The 22,055-nt window shown below is 41.8% G+C and overlaps 2 protein-coding genes across 2 annotated transcripts; one reads left to right on the forward strand and one right to left on the reverse strand.

The window, feature by feature from the left end:
* Positions 1–1,676: 1,676 nt before the first annotated feature.
* Positions 1,677–18,746, reverse strand: nol6 (nucleolar protein 6 (RNA-associated)). Its single transcript, XM_075468757.1, has 26 exons — positions 18,613–18,746; positions 18,125–18,334; positions 17,858–17,974; positions 17,592–17,771; positions 17,335–17,503; positions 17,052–17,186; positions 15,738–15,901; positions 15,522–15,642; positions 15,345–15,403; positions 15,141–15,242; positions 14,925–15,040; positions 13,996–14,173; positions 13,691–13,813; positions 13,055–13,203; positions 9,512–9,587; positions 8,104–8,244; positions 7,889–8,006; positions 7,549–7,703; positions 6,793–6,956; positions 6,563–6,715; positions 6,352–6,449; positions 6,059–6,183; positions 3,102–3,191; positions 2,808–3,008; positions 2,150–2,251; positions 1,677–1,983 (listed from the first exon to the last, which is right to left on the reverse strand). Exons 1-26 carry the CDS (start codon positions 18,649–18,651, stop codon positions 1,834–1,836), a joined length of 3,435 nt encoding a protein of 1,144 aa, XP_075324872.1. The 5' UTR covers positions 18,652–18,746; the 3' UTR covers positions 1,677–1,833.
* Positions 9,505–13,066, forward strand: LOC142382662 (zinc finger BED domain-containing protein 4-like). The gene is made up of 2 exons (XM_075468758.1): positions 9,505–11,307; positions 11,398–13,066. Exons 1-2 carry the CDS (start codon positions 9,802–9,804, stop codon positions 11,944–11,946), a joined length of 2,055 nt encoding a protein of 684 aa, XP_075324873.1. The 5' UTR covers positions 9,505–9,801; the 3' UTR covers positions 11,947–13,066.
* Positions 18,747–22,055: the final 3,309 nt, after the last annotated feature.

A 22,055-nucleotide genomic window follows, 5' to 3' on the forward strand; every position in this document is an offset into this window, starting at 1 on the left:
CTTTCTGGCACACCTACCGCAAAAACAAATAGACCCCTCTCACGCTCCCAGGTACATTTGATTACTCTTACCTTCTCGGTCGACATAGCTTGCACCTTCCGACTCCTCGCCGGTTCGTCAACAAACGTGAAACGTGAAAGCGAAAGGGTGTTGTATTTACGACAGTGTAACCGTACATTACCTCCAAGCCTGTAGGGGGAGCTCCAGAGTGGGCTTTTTGAGAAGTTACATTGTATTGCTTTAAATGAATGCCTTCTCATGCATTACATTTAGATGAAATCATGAGAGACAGAGCCTGACTGGCTTAGAGCCAGAGGCTGGTGGTACTACCCCCAGTTCACGTTGTCAAGATATTGGTATTTAAATTATTTTATAATTATATGGGTCTGAATTATTTCAAATAGTTTCGGTATTTGAGCATTTTATTTTAAAAAGCTGTCTGTAAGTCCGTTCGGCTGCTGGCTTTGTCTATCGCAGCAGTAGTTACCCAGATCATAGACAGGAGCACAGCCCATTGGTAAGTAGCAGCTGTTAACAGAGTCATTTAGATTAAGAATAAACTTGTGCTGTTCAAGTTTACCACCCTTTGGTGTATTATGTGTTTAGTTTACAAGCTAAATGGCAAGACGATTTATTTGTTAAACATTATGATAATTTAAATATTATCTAGCGTTTGGTTAGCGCTCGCCTACTTCCGGTTAGCGTTGGCTAGATTTCGTGACGATATAATTGTAAGCCAATACGAAATAGTATTTACTTTTGGGTCTACTGTGTGTTATGTAATCCAAACATTGATGTTATGAATGGAAATCATTTCAGTGCTTATGTTTCTGTTTATTGAAATGAAAAAGATATTTAAAAAAGTTATAATTTCATTAATATTATTACTTGGTTTGATTGTTTCAGGTTTATGACCTGCGGTCATTTGAATACAAATAAAAGAAGACATATGACAAACACGAGTTATAGCATTTGTGCTACCTGTCAAGCCTTTTCGGAGGGCTAAATTGTGAACATCCGAACACACGTCTACCCCCAGCTTCTCCTTTCACCAGAGCAGGGAAGAGTTAAATTACCCAGGCCATGATAGACCAATGTGGACCTCACCGTTGTTGGGTTTGTAAGGTCATGACTCGTGTTACTTCTAAACTAAACAAAGTTGATGCTAAACGACCGGTTTGTTGTCCTTTATCTCCAAATGAGAATCGATAAGGGAACCGATAAAGAACCGAATCGTTAAGCAGAATCGAAAATGGAATTGGAATCGTAAAAATCTTATCAATTCCCATCCCTACTCAGACTCCAGTTAGAGTTTTCAGTCTCAAGCTACAATTTTCAAGATGACTGGGTTCAACATTCAGCATTTTACTGTTTAATGGAGCTGCAACTTGTTTTAATTGTGGACTTAACTTATTCACTTGATAAGTCATCTGGTCGATTGCGACTGAGAAACAAAAAACTAAATGACAAGACCATAGTTGAAGCTTATTCATTCTGGTGCAGACTGTGTGGTGTCCAACTCATTTTCTAAAACGTGAGATATTACAAACCACGAATAACAAAAAGGCAGCAAATAATCCTCTCAGAAATTCAGCTTCACTTTGAGGAAATAACCAGAACTGAGACAGCTTTCAAACATATTTTTTTTTAACTCACCAATAAATGTAATTAGCAATTTAATCTTAAATCTAAACATTTACACCAAAACAATCACATGGCAAGTTTTCGTAAACAGGATGCTGCAAGTCATTTCTAAACCAAGGTATTAATGTAGCCACTCTTGTAAAAATGTAAAATTCTTCAAATCCACGGTGAGAGTGGTAGTCTGAGTTTCTAAAACGACCACTTCTCAGTTTTGGCCTCAACCGATTTGATCAATCCCTTTCCCATGACCCGGAAGTCTTCCAGGATTGCTTCCACATTGGGAACAGTATTTGCTTCATCCTCAGTCACCTCCACAGTCCGGGCACACACTTGTGATGTCTGATGAAAAGAAATGTAAAAACATCACGTGGGACTGATGAGTGATCACATGTGAGTGTCAGTGGGATGGAAGTGAAGCAAAGTCACGATACAATCAAAAAGCATTCTGTCGGCAGTCCAAAACACTATTCTTTAATATGATACTTCTTCGTGGATTTTCCCATACCTTAAAGGGCGCAGGAACAAAGGCCTTTGGTTTCCATAAAACTGAAATCACTGTTCCACCGTAGGGATCACAGAAAAAGAGGGCCAGGTCTCCAAACGCCTCCTGCAAAAAAAATGTAAAAAAGGATGCTCAGTGCATTAGATTCACTTCTGTCCTTAACAGCTCCGCCATAACTTGCATATACATTTTTACTTCCTGCTTTAACTAAGCATTGCTAATACTAGGGGTGTGCAAAATAATCGTCATGGCGATGCATCCGGATTCTAATTTTCGCGATCTACTGCATCGATTCTGGACGCCAAGTATCGTGTTTTTTTTTTTTTTAATGCCTTTAATGATAGGACACATGCAATTGATGCATTTCGCTGCAAGGGATGTTTGCAATATATGTATATATTTTTTATAGTTTTATAAAGCCTATGCACTTTTTTTGTCTGTACTGATCATCCCCATTTTGTTATTTTAAGTTTTATAAATCCTATGCACTTTTTGTGATGAGTGTGTCCAGTAATAGTAATATTTGTGTCCAGTAATATTTGTTTTAATGGCAATACCTCCAAAAGTTGTTTCAATAAATACAGTTATGAATTGATTTGCTTTGAGTTATGTATACCGCACCATGCTTTAAACGTGACATCCCTGTATAGACTGGACTCACTCTTAACTCTGTCAGGTAGAGGCACACGGGGTTGTAGTCGATGACTGGCAGGGCCCCTCCGGACTGGGCCGCACTGCCCGTCATGACGCCCCTGCTGAAGGTGACGGCTGGAGGATCCACTGCCTGGCTGAGCAGCGGAACCTGCTTCGGATTCAGATGGATCAAAACATCGTAGGCATCCAGCGGAGGACGCATGATCACCTACACAAACACACAGGCACATGCGTTAAACTGCTGAGATACCAAATCACGGTTAATTAAGAAAGTAAACTTTTTTCTTTTTTTGTAACCCACCCTGACATCTTGTGCTTGGCTGCCGTCCATCAGCTGATGTTCCAGTACCTTAAGACTCTCTGCAGCCACCATCATCACACGCTGCAGCATCTGGAAGCACACAGAAAGCAGCTTTAGGACACTAGAGCCTTTCTTTCCAAAATGTCATGCTGAATATAAATCAAAACTGTGGTCAGTGTCATGAGCTCACACTTCACAAGAACTAGTTCAAAGTTCACTTCTCTCATTTTAAAACTGAATTAGTCCAAATCCATAGATCACAATTTGAATTTCTAAACTAAGTTCATGTTCCTTTCCCACTTTTTTTTAATGACCTCTAAAATATCCTCCATAAATGAAACACTGTGTCACGGAGTGCTACGAAGTCCTGGAACAGGGGCCGCACGATGTACTGCCTCTCTGAGCCCCTAGAGCTACATGCACATCTCCGCACTGATCCATTTCATTATTAACCATTTAGGAGCTCAAAATCAAACTGTGGTTCAGTTTTTAGAGCAGTTTTCTTTGATATTTTCACAGATGAAAGCACATTAGCCACAAGAGGCGCTGTGAAAAACACCTTCGTCTCACAATGAACATCATAGTTATCAAAGGTGAAAACTCCACTCATGAACATACTAATTTTACTGCATTCATGTACATCACTGATTGTGGTTAAACAAGTTTCTAACTCATTACCATTCATAGGTCACTCCAATGTGAAATATTATGGATAGATAACATGTTTAAGACTAATGTACATTGCTGACACTGCAATCATCTGCCCCCTAGTGGCCGATTAGAGAAATTGTAGAGACGCCAACAAACAAACAAAACTGACAATTTCCGATGCATCTGACAAAACAAACAGAAAAATATGTGAGTAGGAGCAGCTTTATTGGGAATTTGGTTCCGTTAGTCTACAATAACATCTAATGTTTTTACAAAAATGGAACTCTGGCGCGTGTGTGGAGAGTCTATTTGAGCATGTGCATGATGAAGTGATTTGATCCCCAACAGCATTCTCTGTGTGTGTTAATCTGGTTTTGGGAAGCTGGATTTTGTACAATCTGCTGCACCTCAAAAGTTCGGTTCAACAAACACAATAATTAGTCATTTTCTATAGTCATTTCAAGACATTCAACAAACGTGATGGAGAGCCAGTGAAGAAACCACAATTTGCTCAACAAACTGAAGAATTTTGGTTAAACGCTGGTCAGAGCCCTCATGTGTCACTGATGTTCCCGACATGTGATGTAACAGACTAAAGAAAAAGACGGCACAGAGAGAAACAGCTACTTTCTCTTCAACACTCAGGTGAGAAAAACAAAATGATCAACCAGGAGCTTTTTTTTTTTTTTAAATTAAAATCATACTTTAACACTGATGACGAGAGAGAGACTTGTAAGCTTGACAGCTGGAACTGCTTCATACAGATTGGTCAGATTAACCAGGATTTAGGAACACACAAGGACATTTTCTCTCTCAAACGATGTAAGTGGAAAATCTAATAGTCTAAACTTGGCTTTATGTATTTAATGGTGCGCGCTGGAGGAGCGCATGCAAGCTACTGCTACTTGCCAACTGATATTTGGACACATTTAGAGCAGAGAGTGAATGCTTTTATCATTTAAAATTTAATAATTTTTAAGACATGTATAACTCTCAACTGCCAGAGAGATGCTGTTCATATCAACGTTACAGTGCTTCTGGCTTCTACTAAGGTGCCATTTGCTCATGCTTATTTTGCTTTTCTACTCAATACTCCATCTGTACAACTGAATGTCTGAAAACTGTTATTCCAAATTTGAAGACTAATAATGGAAATAACGTTCGAACCTACGAAGCCAGCGGAAGCTGTGCAGAGACACCATCTCATTCAAAAGAAACAGTTAAGTGGGTCCCAACTTTTGTCTGTAAACACTTTCAGATCAACCTTTGATGTGATGACAAAAATCTTCCCAAATATCAAGTGTGGCACATGAAATGAAACTCAAGAGCGGATGTCTCTGACATGACATCACGAAGCACTACTTTCTCATGCTTGGCCTCTGTTATAAAGCAGGATGCCAGGAGAGGCTCGCTGTTAAAGTCAGACTTGTCGGGAGACTGAGGTAGGCGAGCACAGGAAGCCTATCTGGGTCAGCTACACACCATGGGAAGCTGGTGTGCGGTTCTCTTTTATATAATAATATGTGCCCTAAGACTCTTTTGCAGCTTTGGTCACATCCAAACAGAGGGATATGAAACTAAATATTTAACTTTCATCACGTCGACAGAGGACAACAACGCAAAGCAACTGGTGAGTTACACCTGATGCGCTCCAACAGACGAGTAATGCTATGAGAATGTTATCAAGTTGAAAGAACCGCTGATGTAAACATTCTTCAAAGGCAGAAAGGCTTTATGATCTCATTCATAATTTGGGGATCGTTTATTTATTAACACCTTCTGATTTTCCAGATTATTGATTTACACCATGTTTTGGAAAGACTACAGAACAGTCGGTTTCCAGCTTTAAGAAAAAAGCACGGCTATCTGCCCGTTGTAAGTACTGAAACAACTAAGTCAATATAAAAAAGCCTTAGTATCACTATATTTGTTTACAGTAATAAGTTCCTATCGCTTCCTATAGGTATTAACAACTAATACATTAAAAGTGGTTTTGTGTCATTTCAGTGTGCATTAAGAAAAGGCTCTCGCATTGGAAAACTATGTGACTGCTTTCTGCCGAGGACATGCAACTCTTTTCTACACCGCTGTTTATAACACTTACTGTGTTTACATGTGTAATGAATAAACTGAGTAGAAAAAGCCTTAAAATCTTTTAATGTACTTCAGAGCAAAGCTGTCAAGTTCTTCAGTTCGTCTCACTTAATGATGACAGACCAAATGTAGTATTTGAGCAGCGAGTGTCACTAATTAATGCACCACTGTGCATCGCATGCTGGTGTATTTGTGTTTGTGTGTCCGCTGACCTGTACACTTGGTGCTCGTTTGGTCCACATAGACACATTTTTGTCTTTAGGCGTTGCTATAAACATGACGGGCAGAGACTCTCTGGAGGCCATGAAGCCATTCTTGATCTCTGTGTAGTCGGCAGCTGCACGTGACAAGAGAGGTGAACAACAATCAAACTTGGAAAAGCAACAGCAATGCATATTGGCAGGATGTTGACATCTTTGGGCGTGCAAGAAAAGAAAAAAAAAGGTCAGGAGTGATTTGTTTGTGTCATGCAGAGGGAAAAGGGGGTGTGTGGGAGAGCACTTGCCTGTGAGCTGGTTGTTCAGGTTGACGACCAGCGGGTTGTTCCTCCAGTCAAAGGACGAAAGCAGATGAAGGAAACGAAGGAAGCCCGCCTGAGGAGAACTGAGGAAGACAGAGAAATTCACTCACGTGATCTACTAAGCAAAGCAGGAGGTCAGGAAAAGTGCTTCCTCTGCGTATGAGGCTGATGACCTAAAAACAGATATGGCAGTTACCTAGGAGGAGAAAAGGGTTCAGGATGCAGGAAAAGCGATGCCACCAGCAGATCTGCGGTGTCCTCGGTAATGTCATCACTGAAGAGCTGAGCCGCCAGCCAGCGCTTAGCCAGGCGACAAACTGCTCCAAAACATGGGTGCTGCTGCTGGAGCCTACCAAAAGAGATGGAAGATTTAGGGGTGGAGGAGACACATGAGCATTCAAGGCAAGCAAATTGTTATCAATTTACCCATGTAATGTGCTGGTTAGTAGAGGCTTGTGAATGGTGGTCATTTCCAGAACCTGAGCCTCCTCGTTGTCCCTCACAACCAGCAGCCCCTCTGTATTCACACTCTCCCTCAGCACCTGAGGCTCACGATGATAGGCCACCTGGATCCGAAACACCAAGCCTTCCTAAAAGCAAAGGGAGAGCCGCACATGCAAAGTGCTTGGTTACCAAGCTGCACCGTCTCAAACCGCACCGTATGTAATGTCTGGTCCTGGACCTTTTCCTTTTTGTTAACGCTTGTAGGTATCACTGGCTAAGGTGACTCTGAACCATCCCTTAGTTAAACATCTATCCCACAATTTCATGACATTAACTTCGAACGGTCTGTTGTCTGTACTTTGTTCTTTTACCACTCTCTGTCAATCTCCTTCTTGCTAATTTATCTCCTCCCTCCCTCCTCGTACTTTTATTTTCCATTCTCTCACACCATCCAGTCATGGATAACAGTCACTCGACCAGAGTCTGGTTTGGTCTGAGTTTTTTTTTTTTTTTTACAGTTTCCAAGTGCCTGCTCTCTGGGAAAAAAAGGTTGGTTTCTCCTGATATTACTGACAGCTCCTGACTTCATTATGCCACGTGCATTTCAAAGTAAATCTACTTGAAAGGACAGCAGGAATCAACAATACTATGAAGAACCAAAAAAAAAAATTAAACCTTTAATCTGCCCAGGGAAACTTTAAACTTGTGTGCCACGTGTTTTCAAGTTTGAAAATATACCTTCCAGACATCCAGGTGCGTGGGACAGGGCCTGCATGTGTAATTATGGTGCTTCTTGAGTAACTCTGCCAGCCGAATGTGGAGGGCAGCTCGGATATGGCGGATTGCAAGGCGGTCATGTGGCCACTTTCCACTTCCCTCCATGTGACAGATCACTACAAGAACAAAATAAGCATTGCAGTGATTTTTGGATGAAGCTAAATGTTGAAGTGAGTTGACTGAATTATTTTAACTATAGTTTACTGCCAGTCAACAAGATAACAATAAAGTGCTTTTATTTTAATGTAATAAAGATCAGTGAACAACGTCTTCAATAACTGCTGACAGATGAAGCGCCAACCTGTGACAGGAGTGATATAAGCTGGACAAGGTTTCCCTTCTTTTGGCACCAGCATTTTGGACGTCTTTTCTCTCTCAAAGAAGGAATAATCCGGCTTCAGTGGCCGAGGGGGAAAGACCTAGGAGGCACAGTAGAAATACCGGAACCGTTGGCAAGCCAAATTCACTCCAATGTTTAAAAACAGACGGTTTGCCGTCATTGACATGACGCTTTACCTGTGTGTATCTAAGTGCAGGGTGGGCTCCTTGCACTGCAGTAATGGCTAGAGGCAGATCTTCCAGCCTCCACAATTTCCTACTCAGGTCATCGTAAGACTGAACCACCACTAAACTCTCCTCTTCTCCAGTACTCGGCACCTGAGGGGCAGAGCATGTAGTCCACTGGATTAGAAAAACAGTAAAACAAATATGTATGCTTTCAATGGCATTGAATTGAATCTTATACTTAAAATAGATGCAACCACTACATTTTTGTTCAATTAATATTCATTCTTCCTTCCGTAAGCCCAAAACACACTGATGCCGCACTGCGCTGCATCTGACCACAGAAAAAAAACGAGGTGTGGGGACTTTTATTATAGGTCCCATAGTGTAATAGCCTGGTTCTAATTATCAAATTGAAAAGATACTTATTTTGAACAGTGACATGACTTAAAAGCAGCAGAGCAGTGTACACAGTTGGTAGGCTGCCCATCGTTGCACCGTTTAGTGGAATTTTAAATGAAATTCAACTATAAAACACAATTACTTTCTACATTACTAAATTATTTGGATTATACAATGAAATGTTTACTATGGAAATGTTTGCAGCCACATTCCAACATTAGTTTAAACTATTGTGTGGGTACACAATCCATAAACCTGGTTTCTTAGCCATAGAACAATGTGTTTCTGGAATAATTCAGTAATGGGATTGTGGGTCTTATGGCTCCTGTTATTTCACAACAAATCTGATTTTGAGATGAGTGCTGCTGCAAAAGCAAGGAGGAAAAACAATTAAAGAAAGAAGCTGCGTTGTGCCATTGTGGAACGGGGATGATGGAAAATTTATTTATTTTTTTTTTTAGAAGCAGCAATGCTTGAAAATAGAACAGTTCAGAAGTGAGACGCTGTCGCATGACCAGCTGCTGCTGCTGTGGGAGGTTTAGAAAACAATCTATATAAGGAGAGACGCCAGTGTGTTCTGTCCTTTAGACGACCTTAAAATAGGTTTTGTTAAACAAAATGCAGTTTGCCTGCAAAAAGGCAACAAATGTTTAGATGTAACATCCTTTCATTTGAGTTAGTTTTTGTTGCTGTTGTTTGTGGTAAAAGGTCACATGCACTTCTTGACTTCTGACAAGAAGTTGTTACTGAAAATGTTCGGGCAAAAACTTCCTATCATATTAGCTGAAGGTGGCCCCACAAAATTTTAGTCTGACCTTTTCTTTTTTGGCCATGCAGTGTATATAAAAAAATGGACACCACTTAAAGCTGGTCTTATATTTAACTTGTATTATATATTGTTTACAGTATCTTAAAACTGTCTGATACATGTAGCAGAGCAGAAAGTATTCTATTTGCCGAGGTATTCCACATTTTAATTTGAAGATACAACGGATAGATCGATCACTCAGCGATTTACCTCACTTCCCGTTTTGATGACGTCATCCGCCATCGCCCCGACATATCGCACACAGGACTCGGGGATGTCTGCGTGCCTGATGGAAAATTAAATTGGCTTCAATATTCAGTTTTTAAAAATATATTTGAACACAATTCACCCAACAGACAACCCGATAAACCGGAAAAAATAACGACATAATAGGTCGCAAATAATAATTTCTTTATTTTTCTACTTCTACACCACAGCCCCCCCGAAATAACGGTGGAATAACATTTGCAGTACATTTGGCGCACAAGTTTCCTTAAAATATGAAGCGCACGGGGAGAAGACGGAGCTCCGTGTGGGATTGCTTTGAACAAGTAGGCACCTCAAACTTAGTCCGCTGCATGAAATGCGACGGCAGATTAAAGTACTCCGGCGGAGGCACCACCAGCTCCATGATGGCCCACATGACCAGGCATCATATATGCGTATCACCGCTGGACGAAGAAGAGAAGCCAGTTATTTGCGCGGTTCAATGCATCGAGGAGGAGGGTACTTCTAGTTCAGACGGAGCGCAGGTTGCCGTTATGTCACCCAACATAAACATGGCAGCCGCCCCTCCCGAGCGGGACAATGGAGAGAGGAAACGCCAGAAGCGGAGCTCCGTTTGGGACATTTTCATCAAAGTGGACGACGAAGTTCACTGCACCATGTGCGACACCAAGTTGAAATACAGGAGCAGCACTACCAGCATGATGTACCACATAAAAAACAAACACTCAGACAATGCACCCAGCGATGGCGTGTCACTGGCCACGCATGCAGAGGTGACTGAACTCATCTCCAGAATGATAGAAAAGGACATGTTTCCCATCAGCGTGGTTCATGGCGAAGGTTTTCGCGACCTACTAGCACACACTGTGCAGAACTATAAAATGCCATCTTCTGGCGATATCACACGCACTATTGAAGGCCATTTCGAGGTGAAAGCAGAGGAACTTGTGGTGCAGCTGGGTAAAGTGGACAAAGTGGCTCTCACTGCCGATTTCTGGACAGCACTGCCACTTCAGAGGTACGTTACGATTTCCTGTTCATTCATAACAGAGGACTGGCAGGGGAGGTCAGCTGTGCTGCAGACACACAGGCTGTCCAAGTGCCACACTACTACAGACAGCATGACAGAGAGGCTTCACAGCACTGTGCAGGCCTGGGGCATCGCGGGGAAAATTACGGCATGTGTTCATAACAACACGGAGAGCATCCTGTCAGCCCAAGCGAGCGCCCGTGTCTCTTGGGAGTATGCCACTTGCTTTGCCACGACACTGCAGCTTGCAGTCACTGAAGGGCTGAGTGAGGATCTGGTCCGCATCGTCGCAGCTGCAGGGAGACTAGTCCGCCACTTCAGTCACAACTCGCTGGCAAGTGAAGCCCTGGAGCAGAAGCAAGTGCAGATGTGCCTGCCACAGGACAAGCTCATCAAGTCCCGCAAAGCTAGATGGGACAGCATTTGTGACATGTTCGAACGCTTGCTTGAGCAACGGTGGGCCATTAAAGCTGTTCTCTCTGATCGCACGATCACCAACAGACAGGAAGCACAGGCCCTTGAGATAGAAGACGACTGCTGGCAAATAATTCAGAATTTTACACCGGTGCTAGCCACGCTGAAATGGGCAACGACAGTCATATCGGCTGAGACGGAGGTGTCCATTTCAAACATCTACCCGATAACATTCAGCCTCATTCAAACGCACCTTGTAACGAAAGAGAATGATGTTGAACAAGTGTCAGATTTCAAGCTAAAAGTTCAGAAATCACTTAGGAGTCAAATGGAGGTAAGCATAAACCAGCGCTTACTTGAAACTTGTTCTACATGGACTCATCCCTTTAACATAACTGTTGTCTTTTCATTTTACTGGCTGCAGGTCGACTCCAGTGAACTGGCTTCCAAGCCAGCTCTGATTGCCTCCATGTTGGACCCTCGTCACAAACATCTCAGCTTCCTGACGCCGACGGGGAGACTGGCTGCTAAAGTTAAACTGCATGAACTGGTTTCAAAATTAGGTTTAATGAGTTCTACTGTAGGAACAAAGGATGAACAGCAGGAAATCCCAGTCACACCTGACTTTAGCCAGGTGGCTATGCCCTCAGAAATGAGAAGTGACACTAAAAACACCATGATGCTGCTTCTAGGGGACAACTACAGTTCTCCCTATGCCACAGACTCTGAGGCTCAGGTGGATTACTACCTGAGGGACATTGCTCCCTCTCTGGATATAAACCCTCTTGACTGGTGGAGGGTAAATGGACCACGATTCCCCACACTGGCCACTCTGGCGAGACATTATTTGTGTGTACCCAGCGTTTCACTGCCCTCTTTGCTGTCTGATGCTGGACAAACCTTTGCAACGATGCGCACAAGGCTGAGCCCAGAGCACGTAAACATGATGATCTTCGTGAACAGAAATTCATAATGTTGACAATATATGCTCAATTCTTATAGCAAACAGGGGGAGGTTAGGGGAGTGGTGGATGCAAGAAGTAAGGGACAACAAGAGAATGGAAGTATTGAGAGAGCAGGTTCACTTTGGCCGTAAATGTTGTTAACTGCACTATAAGCTAAAATGTATTCATTAGCAAAAAGTTATATTAGTCATTAGTCAACATTTGCTAAACTGTGAATATTTAGACTTTATGTACGCAAACACCGTGCCAAACCCAAAAACTGAACTCCATCTGCAGATACTGATAAGGGAACCTTTCTGACTCACGGTTTTATGATCATCATTACTTCTGTAGGTATTGTGTTCGGTTGCAGTGAACCACACAGCACTTCTTATTACGAGCAAAAAATGAACTCAAATCTATTCCAAAGGAACATATTTGAGGCGTTTCAAGAGTGACAGGAAAAACTGACAACCTCAACAGATTTTCAGAGTGAGTATTTGGAAATTTAAGTGCAGGAAACCTTTTAGAAAAATATCTGCACCATCAACAATATCTATAGCTGCTTCTTACATCTTAGCAGGGGGGAATTAAGAAGGGTTATCATGCAGCAGCAACGTATTTGAATCAGTCATGCCAAATTGACAGCTTATATGGGCACACGTGTTGGTGTTCACCCAGAGTACAGATTGGACTCTTTAACACCAAGTGTGTGATACAGTAAGTGGAGTTTTCTTTGTGCTGTCCAAAACAATTAAAGGGTGCTGTCTTGATTTCCTTTTGCAAACCAACATCTCTCTAAAACAAAGGACATCAGGTCGGCAAACTGGAGACTGTTCACCAATTCTGCATTTTTGGGCTTTAGCATATTTGTAAATATCCAAAACATCAGACTTGAGTAATATGTATCTCTAAGCGTATTGATGACATTTGTCTGATAGCTGATCAATGATCTGACTTTGTTATCAGCACCTGTATCAAATCAGTCAGATCATTTACTGGCTGCTAACAGTTCATCCCGAGTATCTGTATTGTCAAAATCTAGAAACTCAATTCACCACATCAACAACTGTATTACTACCAGTCATAATGTCATTTATTGTGTGTCTCTGTGCATTGCCGAGAGGAAATACATACAGCTGAAGCAAATGTGTGATGATCTGTTTGGGAACCAGTCGCTTTTGGCACATGCTCTCTCCATCCCACAACGCAGCTTCAGTTATGGCGCCATCCTGGAAGCGGCGAAGCTCAGAGCGAGTCCCCCACAGTTGACGGAATTCAGCCGCCTAGCAGGAGAACCACCATTTCTTTTATAGTGACACAGAGTGTGACACGCACAGTGATACAAGCATCGTAAAACGTGAATGATGGAAGTTAAAAAAAACTAAAACTAAACGGAAAACAAACCAGAAAAGGGAAAAGTTATAGATGATCGTACAAGTGCTTCTACAAGTAAAGCTGTAGTAAAGTGCCCCAACTAAACTTGTAGTAAAACAATATGAATTAAACTGAGCTGCTCTTTCAAAATCTAAGACAAAGAAAGGGATTTAAAAATAAACAAGCATAAAGTTGATAAAAACTGAATAGCAGTATAACGTTGAAGCAAATGATATCGTCATAGTTTTTCCATTTTCAAAAAATGTTACTTTTTGGTAACTTTTTTACAAAAAAAAATTCAACTTTTTGTCCAATGTGACATGACCCTTTAACTTCAATTGGATCTCCAGGAAATAACTGCACAGAGAGAGTAAGAGGAGGGACCGGTGACATTACCTGTGGGCTGTCAGCAGGGGGACCTCTTTCCAGGACAGTCGCTGCCAGCTCTGGCCTTAACAGCAACCCGAAGGAGAGGGGAGGCTGAGCTTTGTACTTTGGCGCTTCACTCTCAACACACCACTGCGAGGGGAAGAGAAAAGAAAAAGTTAAGAAAACAGACTTCTTCAAAATTACATTTATTGAAAAGAAGGCTTTTTAAAGACAAAAATCTATACTGTTAAAGTAATTCTATGACTGATGATTCCATATGAGACAAGAGAAATTGCACTGTCACTGAGACTTTTAATATAATTCTTTACAACCTGAGGGTCAGGAGTGAGGGAGTGGGTGAGGAGGTGAATCCTTTGGCCAAGTCCTCGCTCGAGCAGCGACAAAATAAAAGGGAGCGCCGTCTGGACGTAATTTCCACTGTGGTCCATCAGCTCATTGAGCAGATTCTGTTTCTTACAGCTGGACTGAAGTTTCACCAAGTCACACAACCTAAGTGCAGGATGGAAAAACAGAAGAGCTCAAAGGAGAAAACTTGCTGCTGTGATTTCTGGGGCTTTTTCTTCCCAGCATCAACATTAGAGAGCCTAACCGCGACCATCGGCGCTTTTCTATTACATGGTACAGAACAAGCTGGAAAGGTACATTTTGTGGTTTCAGAATCGTTTCTGGCACACAACTTATATGAATCATTGATATCACTTGTGTGCACACATCACACGCTGCGTAAATCACTGATGAGTTTACAGAGCATAAATGTTTCTCTGCTGCCTGGAGCTAAGCTCCGTAGCACTCAGTTGTTACGTCTCCCTAAAGATATTCAAACCCTTCTGAGCTGAAAGGTTGTTGCTAACTCATTGGGTGCAACTAACACTCAATACTCCTAACTTGTATGTCGCATTGGGTAAAAGCATCTGCTAAATCAATGTAATGTAATGAACACACACACAGTGAGGATGTGTCAGCTGATCCTGCACACACCGAGGGGATACTGTATGCGATGGAAAACAAAGTAAGGAGGAGCTGTGCTAAATAAAACGTTAATGTACCGAACTGTACCGTGCCATTTCATGGAAAAATGTCTTCTGTGACTGAGCAGCGGGAGTCCATAATGGTTACTTAGAATCTATAAACATTTATAGAAATGTTGAAAGTGAGGTATGGAAACCAAGCTGCTACTGTAGTGCACAGGATATGCTGGGTGTAGCTAGGTTTCGTTCCATTAGTTGACAGACAGACATACTGGAAGACATGATCACTTGTCCTCATCATGGGTTTGGGAGTCATGAGGAGGCAGTGGAACCCATCTACTGTGGGCTTATCCCAGAACTCCATTGACACAGATGCCTCATGCTGCAGCTGCAAACCAAAATTGAAAGAGAAAAGTCAAAACCAGTCGCTTCATCTCCCTGGGCCAACGCATTGTGACTGCACACACAGCTGTTTGAACTGTACACACCTGCTTGTAGGCACAGGCAGTCATGTCAGCGCACATGTTAAGATGTCCTGAAGGGTCCACAAACACAACCTGGAAAGCATCGTGGAACTCCGTCAGAGATGGCTGCGGAGAAATGAAAAGAAATGTAATTATGGATGTAAATCAAAGTATAAAAAAAACCTCAAGCATATGATCACTGTTTTGCATTTGAGTTCGGCCACTCACAGCTGTAGAGTCAGAATGCTTAGCAAGGCTAATTCCATTAACGGTCAGGTCTGTAGAAGCTGAAGATTAAACAAGACGTGAGTACACTGCAACACATTCCAACCAGTGAAAAGCAAAGTACAACAAGTCAGACTTATACATTTCAGTAAGTGGTTTAGAATTTTTTTTCTTCTTTACCTAAAAAGTTCAAGCTATTACGAAGCAGCTGATAGGCTGTCATGGTATTACTGATTCTGTGAGTGGTGAGCAGATACGCCAACAGCATAGAGGCCAGGAAACCATTAAAACAACCAGCGCCCTGTAAGACATTGAAGGAGCAATACAGGCATGAGGTCTCAGATCAATATATATTGTGAAAAGAATTAAGCGAATGGGCCACTGCAAGCTTCCTACCTGGTCGAGCTCTCTTTGATGGAGCCATACTTTCAGCAAAGCCACCCCATCAGCGAATGCTGAGCACTGGGAGCAGACAGCAGAAAGAAACTGGAGGTGAGCCCTGGGCAGTAAATCCCCCAGAGCTGAACTATTGTAATGTGGAGTAGGAGGTTCAATTCTCTCTGAAAAAAATAAGAATAATTATACATTTTGGTTGGTTTGAGAAACACACACACACAAAATTGTGCAAGAGTTTGGGGGTTCCTAGATGATGCATTTTGTGACTTGCTTTGGTTTGATTGAAAGGTAAAAAAAAAGAACGAACAAGCATACAAACAAAGTGACATTGCCTCAAATGTTCATACACAGCTTCTTTTTATTTTATGCAAGTAGCAGTGCTGACGTGTTTTTGTTCCGCAGCATAGTTCCTCGTTCAGTTTTGTTGTACTGATGTCGAGAGCCTTCTCTCTTTCTGTTTCTCAACAGGCTTCATATCTTCATACTTCCAACCAGAATTTGGTGATATTCAGCCATCCATCCCTTTTCCCTGTTTATTTACATGGTTTATACCTGCCAGATCAGAACCAGGAAGCTCCTTGCTGTGAGGCAGTAGTGCCAATCACACCATCATGCAGCCTTGATGATTCAGTGAAATTTCATTTTCCATCTAAAAAGGCTTTTTCACAGAAGCCATTTTCACACTAGAACAGCAGGAAGGGCATGCAGGGCTCTGGAGTACGCAGGAGACAGCAAATGTTGCAGAAATTACGCTGTGGAAATAGTGCCTTTCAGTACAAAAGTCTAATTGCAGCAGATAAGGCTCCTAATGCATGTATCCGCGTATATCTGCAATAGCCACAGCACAGAAGTCAGTAGAAAGGACATATTCTGAGCAGCACAAACACGTGCTCACTTACAGAGTGGCAGCAAATGCTCTGGAACATAAGCCGACATGTTCGTACATCATCTTACCCTCTGATGTTCTGGATATTTTACTGAGGGGCAAAGGAAGGGAAAAGAAGAAAGAAGTCCAGAGCAAAAGCTGCAAACATCCGTGTTCTCACATGTCACCGCTCTGGAACAGTTCGAGAATATTTCAGGATTCCAGAGCATGTGTGAAAGTGGCTAAAGAATTGTGCTGGCCAGTGGACTCGAATATCAGCTGAACCTTGCTGCAGCGTCAGCAAGTAATTCTTAAATGTGGCCGGTGGCGTTTGTCTGTTTCTTAGCAAGATCAAACAGAAAATACCAAGCTGAAGTTTGTTAAATTCCTGGAGAATTTGAGTTTCTGAATTAAACTTTGAGAACCAGTTGCACGGTAAACGGTCTTACCAGACTGGGATGACTGCAGTCCGGTGTACCACTCTGTCCGGATGTTATTCCTCTGGGGGTGGAAACGGCTGGGCTTGAAGAAAGCAGGAGGCGGACAGACGTGAACACGGACCGAGAAACTGGATGGGTCTTTACCTAAAAGATGGGAATACCACAACATACTTCAGCCTCAAATCACAACCTCATCTCAAAATTTCTGAACAAAACCACACAGTGTGGGAGCCACACAATTACAGGTTGTAAGAATTTTTTTGCAGTACGATGTTAATTTAAACTTAAGTACCGGGAGGGATTAGCAGCAGTACGGGTCGCAGTCGATTGCCATGGAGACAGGAATAACGCATGGTCCCGATTTCAGAGGAGGACTTGAGATGCTGGGCGAGACCTGCCAGGTAGAGAGCCCTTTTCCTTGCATACCTTTGGTTTATGGGATCTTTTGGGTGGAGGACATCCTGGTAGCAGAGAGAAAATTAGTGTTGTTTATTTTGCAGTGTCTTTCCTTCAGACATCAGACTCTCGAGACCTTGAGTGATAACTTACAGCTGGGATTGTGACAGCCAGGTCCACCATTATGTGCGGCTTGGTGCATGTGCCCAGAGGGTAGCTCCCGATCAGATCGATGGAAGCTGGAGGGGCCATGTGGAATTTGCCCTTAGTTGTTTTGGGCACCAGGAGAAGAGGAACCTTCACTGCACCAGACAGCCACGAGTGGTCATTTACCTGAACACGCAGAGACAAATTGTGTCACAACTAGTGAGAGGGTTGGAAGTGGTTGAGTGGAAGTTGAGCCTCATAGTAATGCATACCTCAACTTCTGGTGACTCTGGCACAGTCTGGAGCAGGCTGGTGATGGTCTGAATGAATGAGTCGATGTGCCGTCTCTTACGTTCACTCAATGCAACCTCTTTCAGCAGTTCCTCCATCTGTCATTGGTGAGAAATTCTGGGTTTGTACTTGGACTGTTTGCATAGTTATTGTTTCCGTCAGACGACTGCTTAAAAGCTCCAACCAGATTATTCTCGCTTCTTCTCTTTTTTTTCCCCTTAAATTCATGTTTACATCATTAGTCTCACCTGCATTTTGAGAAGACTGCAGTGGAACAGGCTTTCTGTCTCTTTCAGCTGGTTCAGTTCCTCTGCTGTAGGAGGTCTGTACAGATCATTTCGGGACAGCTTAACCGGGTGATAGACCACCTCCTCCTCACGTTTGCTCCTTTTGGCATTAGCAGGAGCCTCATTTTTCTCCTTCTCATCGTCATCATGGGATGGATCTGAGGGATGCGTCTGTAAATCAGGAGCAACAGCTCGCCTTTAAACGTGTCGCATAACCATGATGTAAAAATAACTCTTCACAACAGATTCACCGATTGTTAAAAAAACAAAAACGTATTCATTTGTTAATGTTTTGAACAATTATTTCAGTTGATTTTTTAATGAGTCTGATACATTAAGAGAGTATTAGCAACGTAACAAATGCAATATTACAGGAGAGCATGTGAACCATCGCTGAATTAAAGTGTCCAGGCTGCTGGTCTGCACTGTATGAATGTCACCAGTCTTACCTCTGCGGGTTCCTCGGCAACTCTCTGCTTCTTTTTCATGTTTAAAAGGTTTCCAAAGTTACGATAAATCAGATATGAGGAAAGTGTAGCGCAACACAGCTCCTTTACGCTCACATGTGCTAAGGATTAGTTAAACGTGCTATAACACAACCATGTCTCTGATTGGGTCACAGGCGGCGGAACTGAAGGATGATTGGCTTACTGCTCCAACACCGTCCCGCCTGCTTCGACAAGGTAGGTTGCACACACAGTACCCCTGAGTGGCGCCACTCGTTGGTGGAAGACGGAAATACAGCAAGCAAACAAAAACACAAAGTCATTTAAAAAAAATCTTTATTTATTTTCATCAATTGTTGCAAGTTCATGTCATATGACGTAGACGTCAAAGAACCGTGTTGTTCCAGCAGAGCAATCTTTCCTCTTCATATTTTTTTTGTTTGTTTTTACCACCCATGTATTTAAGCTGAGCTACTTTCACACGTTTTTAATTTTGTTGTGTAGATTTTTTTTGTCTCAACCTGTGTATTTCTGCAGCTGGATATACTGAATTAATGTGTCTGATCCCAGGTTGGACGGACCAACCTGCCTGTACTGTTTGCTGTAATCTTCTCTCTGGCTGTCCAAAAACATTCAAGGCATTTGGCCATTTTTACCAAGACTGATCAGCCAGAGGTTTCTTCCTGTTAAAGACAGCTTTAGTTTTTATTCGAAGTGCAGTGTTACATCATTCAGGCTGCCTTTCAGTGTTGGAGATGAACTTGAGTGTAGCTTCAAACCTCCAACAAGCTCCAGCTGATGCACCTTCCTGGAAGATTAGAATGAAATAAAGAAAGCATTTAACAGAGGCTCACATCTGTCTCCACCCTCTACCCTTAAAATACAGGTTTCACTATGAACTGAAATAAACACAATATTCACAGAGAAATATGCCTTAAACATGTCAGCGCGAAAGAAAACATATCAATAATGACTGAACAGTTGTGTCTCTGCAACTGCCAAAATCCTATGTCATTTGTCTGTCATCCGTGGTGAAACACTGCCCTCTGTAGGTGGCTAATGTGATTACATTTAGACTGCCGAAACATTCACGACGCCGAAGTTGGCCTCCGATTCGTAAATTAAAGAGATGGGCATAAAGGGCCATTTCACTGGATATTTTGCATTTTGATCGGCCAAAACAAGGTCCTGTATGGAAACTGCAATACTTACACTGCTCAAATCTGGATGGAATTATTTTTAAAGTGGCTATAGATTCATTAAAACCTTGTCTGGGATTTGTGAAACCTTTTTCTGATTTGTGAAAATGCAGAACTGGGCCATTTTACTGCTTTTTTGGATTCACAAATCAGAAAAAGGTTTCACAAATCCCAAACAAGGTTTTAATGAATCAACAGCCTCTTTATAATAATTCCATCCAGATTTGAGCAGTCTAAGTAATGTAGTTTCCATACAGGACCTTCTTTTGGCCGATCAAAATGCAAAAAAAGCAGTAATATGGCCCTGTTCTGCCTTTTCACAAATCAGAAAAAGGTTTCACAAATCCCAAATAAGGTTTTAATGAATCTACAGCCTCTTTAGAATAATTCCATCCAGATTTGAGCAGTCTAACTAATGTAGTTTCCATACAGGACCTTGTTTTGGGCGATCAAAATGCAAATTGTGCAGTGATATGGCCCTTTATGCCTATCCCTTTAATTTACGAATCGGAGGCCAACTTCAGCGTCGTGAAACTTTCAAACGTGCCCAAGTGCACATGGCATGCGCTGTATATGTAGAGAGGACAAGAATGAGCCAATCCAATTGCTAACCAAGAAACGAAACGTAGCGTAGGTCGCTCTTGGTGTACACGCAGCATTAGTCTAATAATGACAAACCAGGCTGGTCCTTTTTCACACATTTCTTTCTTGGTCTTTTCCATATTTTTGAGGGAGTATTTGAAACAACTAACCGTGGATTAAACTGTGTTACTTTCAAACTTTCTTCATTTTTTGTCTCCCAGCTGTGGTGTAGATTTGTTTTGTCTCTTCCTGTGTCTTTCTGCAGCTAGAGATACTGAATAGATCTATTTTTTTTGGTTGGAAAGAGCAACTTGTATGGATTGTTTGTCATTTTCTCTCTGGCTTTCCCCTCCTGCCTATTGATGGCCACCTTCGCTCATTCCTGGAAAAGAAACCTCTGCTAAAAAAGATAACATGAGTTGTGAATTCAAAGTTGATGTATCACGCTCCAGAGTGTATAACACCAACAATGACAGCAACTATATTATTGTGAAATTATAAATGTTGTTTCACATTTCTTGAATTAAATCTGATAATTAAGGGCTTGTTTTCAGTCATGTTTTGCATAAGCTCCTTGGAAAAGTCTTTGATTAGTAATTTGCAATTGAACTCAATGCTGAGCAAAAAATAGTGACTTGTACATAACCTTGTTTGACTTTGGAATTAGGCTTACAGTAGTTGCACATATAGTATAGTTATGAAATAGTTGATGATAAGTGAATTGATATTGACTCAGAAAGTTCAGCGTCAAAATGTAAATTCAACTGACTTTAGAGAACATTTGAGAACACGTCAGTTGAAAATGTCCATTCATAAATAGATAAAATAGTTTAATCAACATCATTGACAGAGAGATAAAGTATTTTTCAAATACAGTATGGCTTCAATTTGGCTATATCAGACAAATGGGAGTAAGAAAAATATGTCAAACATCCTGGTGGGGTCGGCTGCTCGTACAAAAATAAACCCTATCCTTAACTTGAAGTACAGTGCCATCTTGTGTCCTTTGAGTGTAACTACAATTCTTGCAACAAACCCCGAGACGTTGTTGGTGGAAGAAGACACATTCATATAAACTTTTCCGAGATAAATGGAAATTTAATACGTGAGGAAATAGAGCAGAGTCTCATAAGATCAGTAAGAAGCATTAGACCCTTTATTCAAAATGGTGATATAAATGCTTTCATAATTTATTAGGGGTCATCAATAGAAGGCCAATAAACTGTGGGAGTTGTATCTTAATCATTATTATCATCATTCTTATTGTCATTATTATCCACATAATCATACGTGAATGAGCTCAGCTCCTGGTTCACCGTGTGTATCTGATGCTGGAGCTGATGCTCCAGAAGGAAGTCACCCCAAAGATAGTGGTAAAAAAAAAAAAGACTGCACAGCTAACTCTATAAACAACCAGGACCTTCACAGTGCATTTCAGATTAACTAGTTAGCTATGTAACAGCATTCTTTTAGAGCTGAAATGTAACTTTTGACTGCAAAACAACTAAGGTAAGACGTGCACAGAGATCTTCTTCAGCACACAACACACGCTGTCTCCTGGACAGGGGGCTCTCTGCAAGCCCGGTTTTTATTTGTCAAACAGGGAGCATTTCGTTCATTAATTACATGGGACTTTCTGTTGTTAGCTGGGGGGCTGGAGCTAGT

Source organism: Odontesthes bonariensis, chromosome 6 (genome assembly GCF_027942865.1).
Source record: "Odontesthes bonariensis isolate fOdoBon6 chromosome 6, fOdoBon6.hap1, whole genome shotgun sequence".
Taxonomy (NCBI): domain Eukaryota; kingdom Metazoa; phylum Chordata; class Actinopteri; order Atheriniformes; family Atherinopsidae; genus Odontesthes; species Odontesthes bonariensis.

Excerpts from the sequence above, each read along its gene's own strand:
- nol6 (XM_075468757.1), bottom strand. The coding sequence starts at position 18,651 with ATGAAAAAGAAGCAGAGAGTTGCCGAGGAACCCGCAGAG. Across the intron at positions 13,204-13,690 it reads CCCCTGCTGACAGCCCACAG|GCGGCTGAATTCCGTCAACT; the intron begins GTAATGTCACCG and ends TTCTCCTGCTAG. Across the intron at positions 6,957-7,548 it reads CGCACCTGGATGTCTGGAAG|GAAGGCTTGGTGTTTCGGAT; the intron begins GTATATTTTCAA and ends CTTTGCTTTTAG.
- LOC142382662 (XM_075468758.1), top strand. The coding sequence starts at position 9,802 with ATGAAGCGCACGGGGAGAAGACGGAGCTCCGTGTGGGATTGCTTTGAA. Across the intron at positions 11,308-11,397 it reads CACTTAGGAGTCAAATGGAG|GTCGACTCCAGTGAACTGGC; the intron begins GTAAGCATAAAC and ends TACTGGCTGCAG.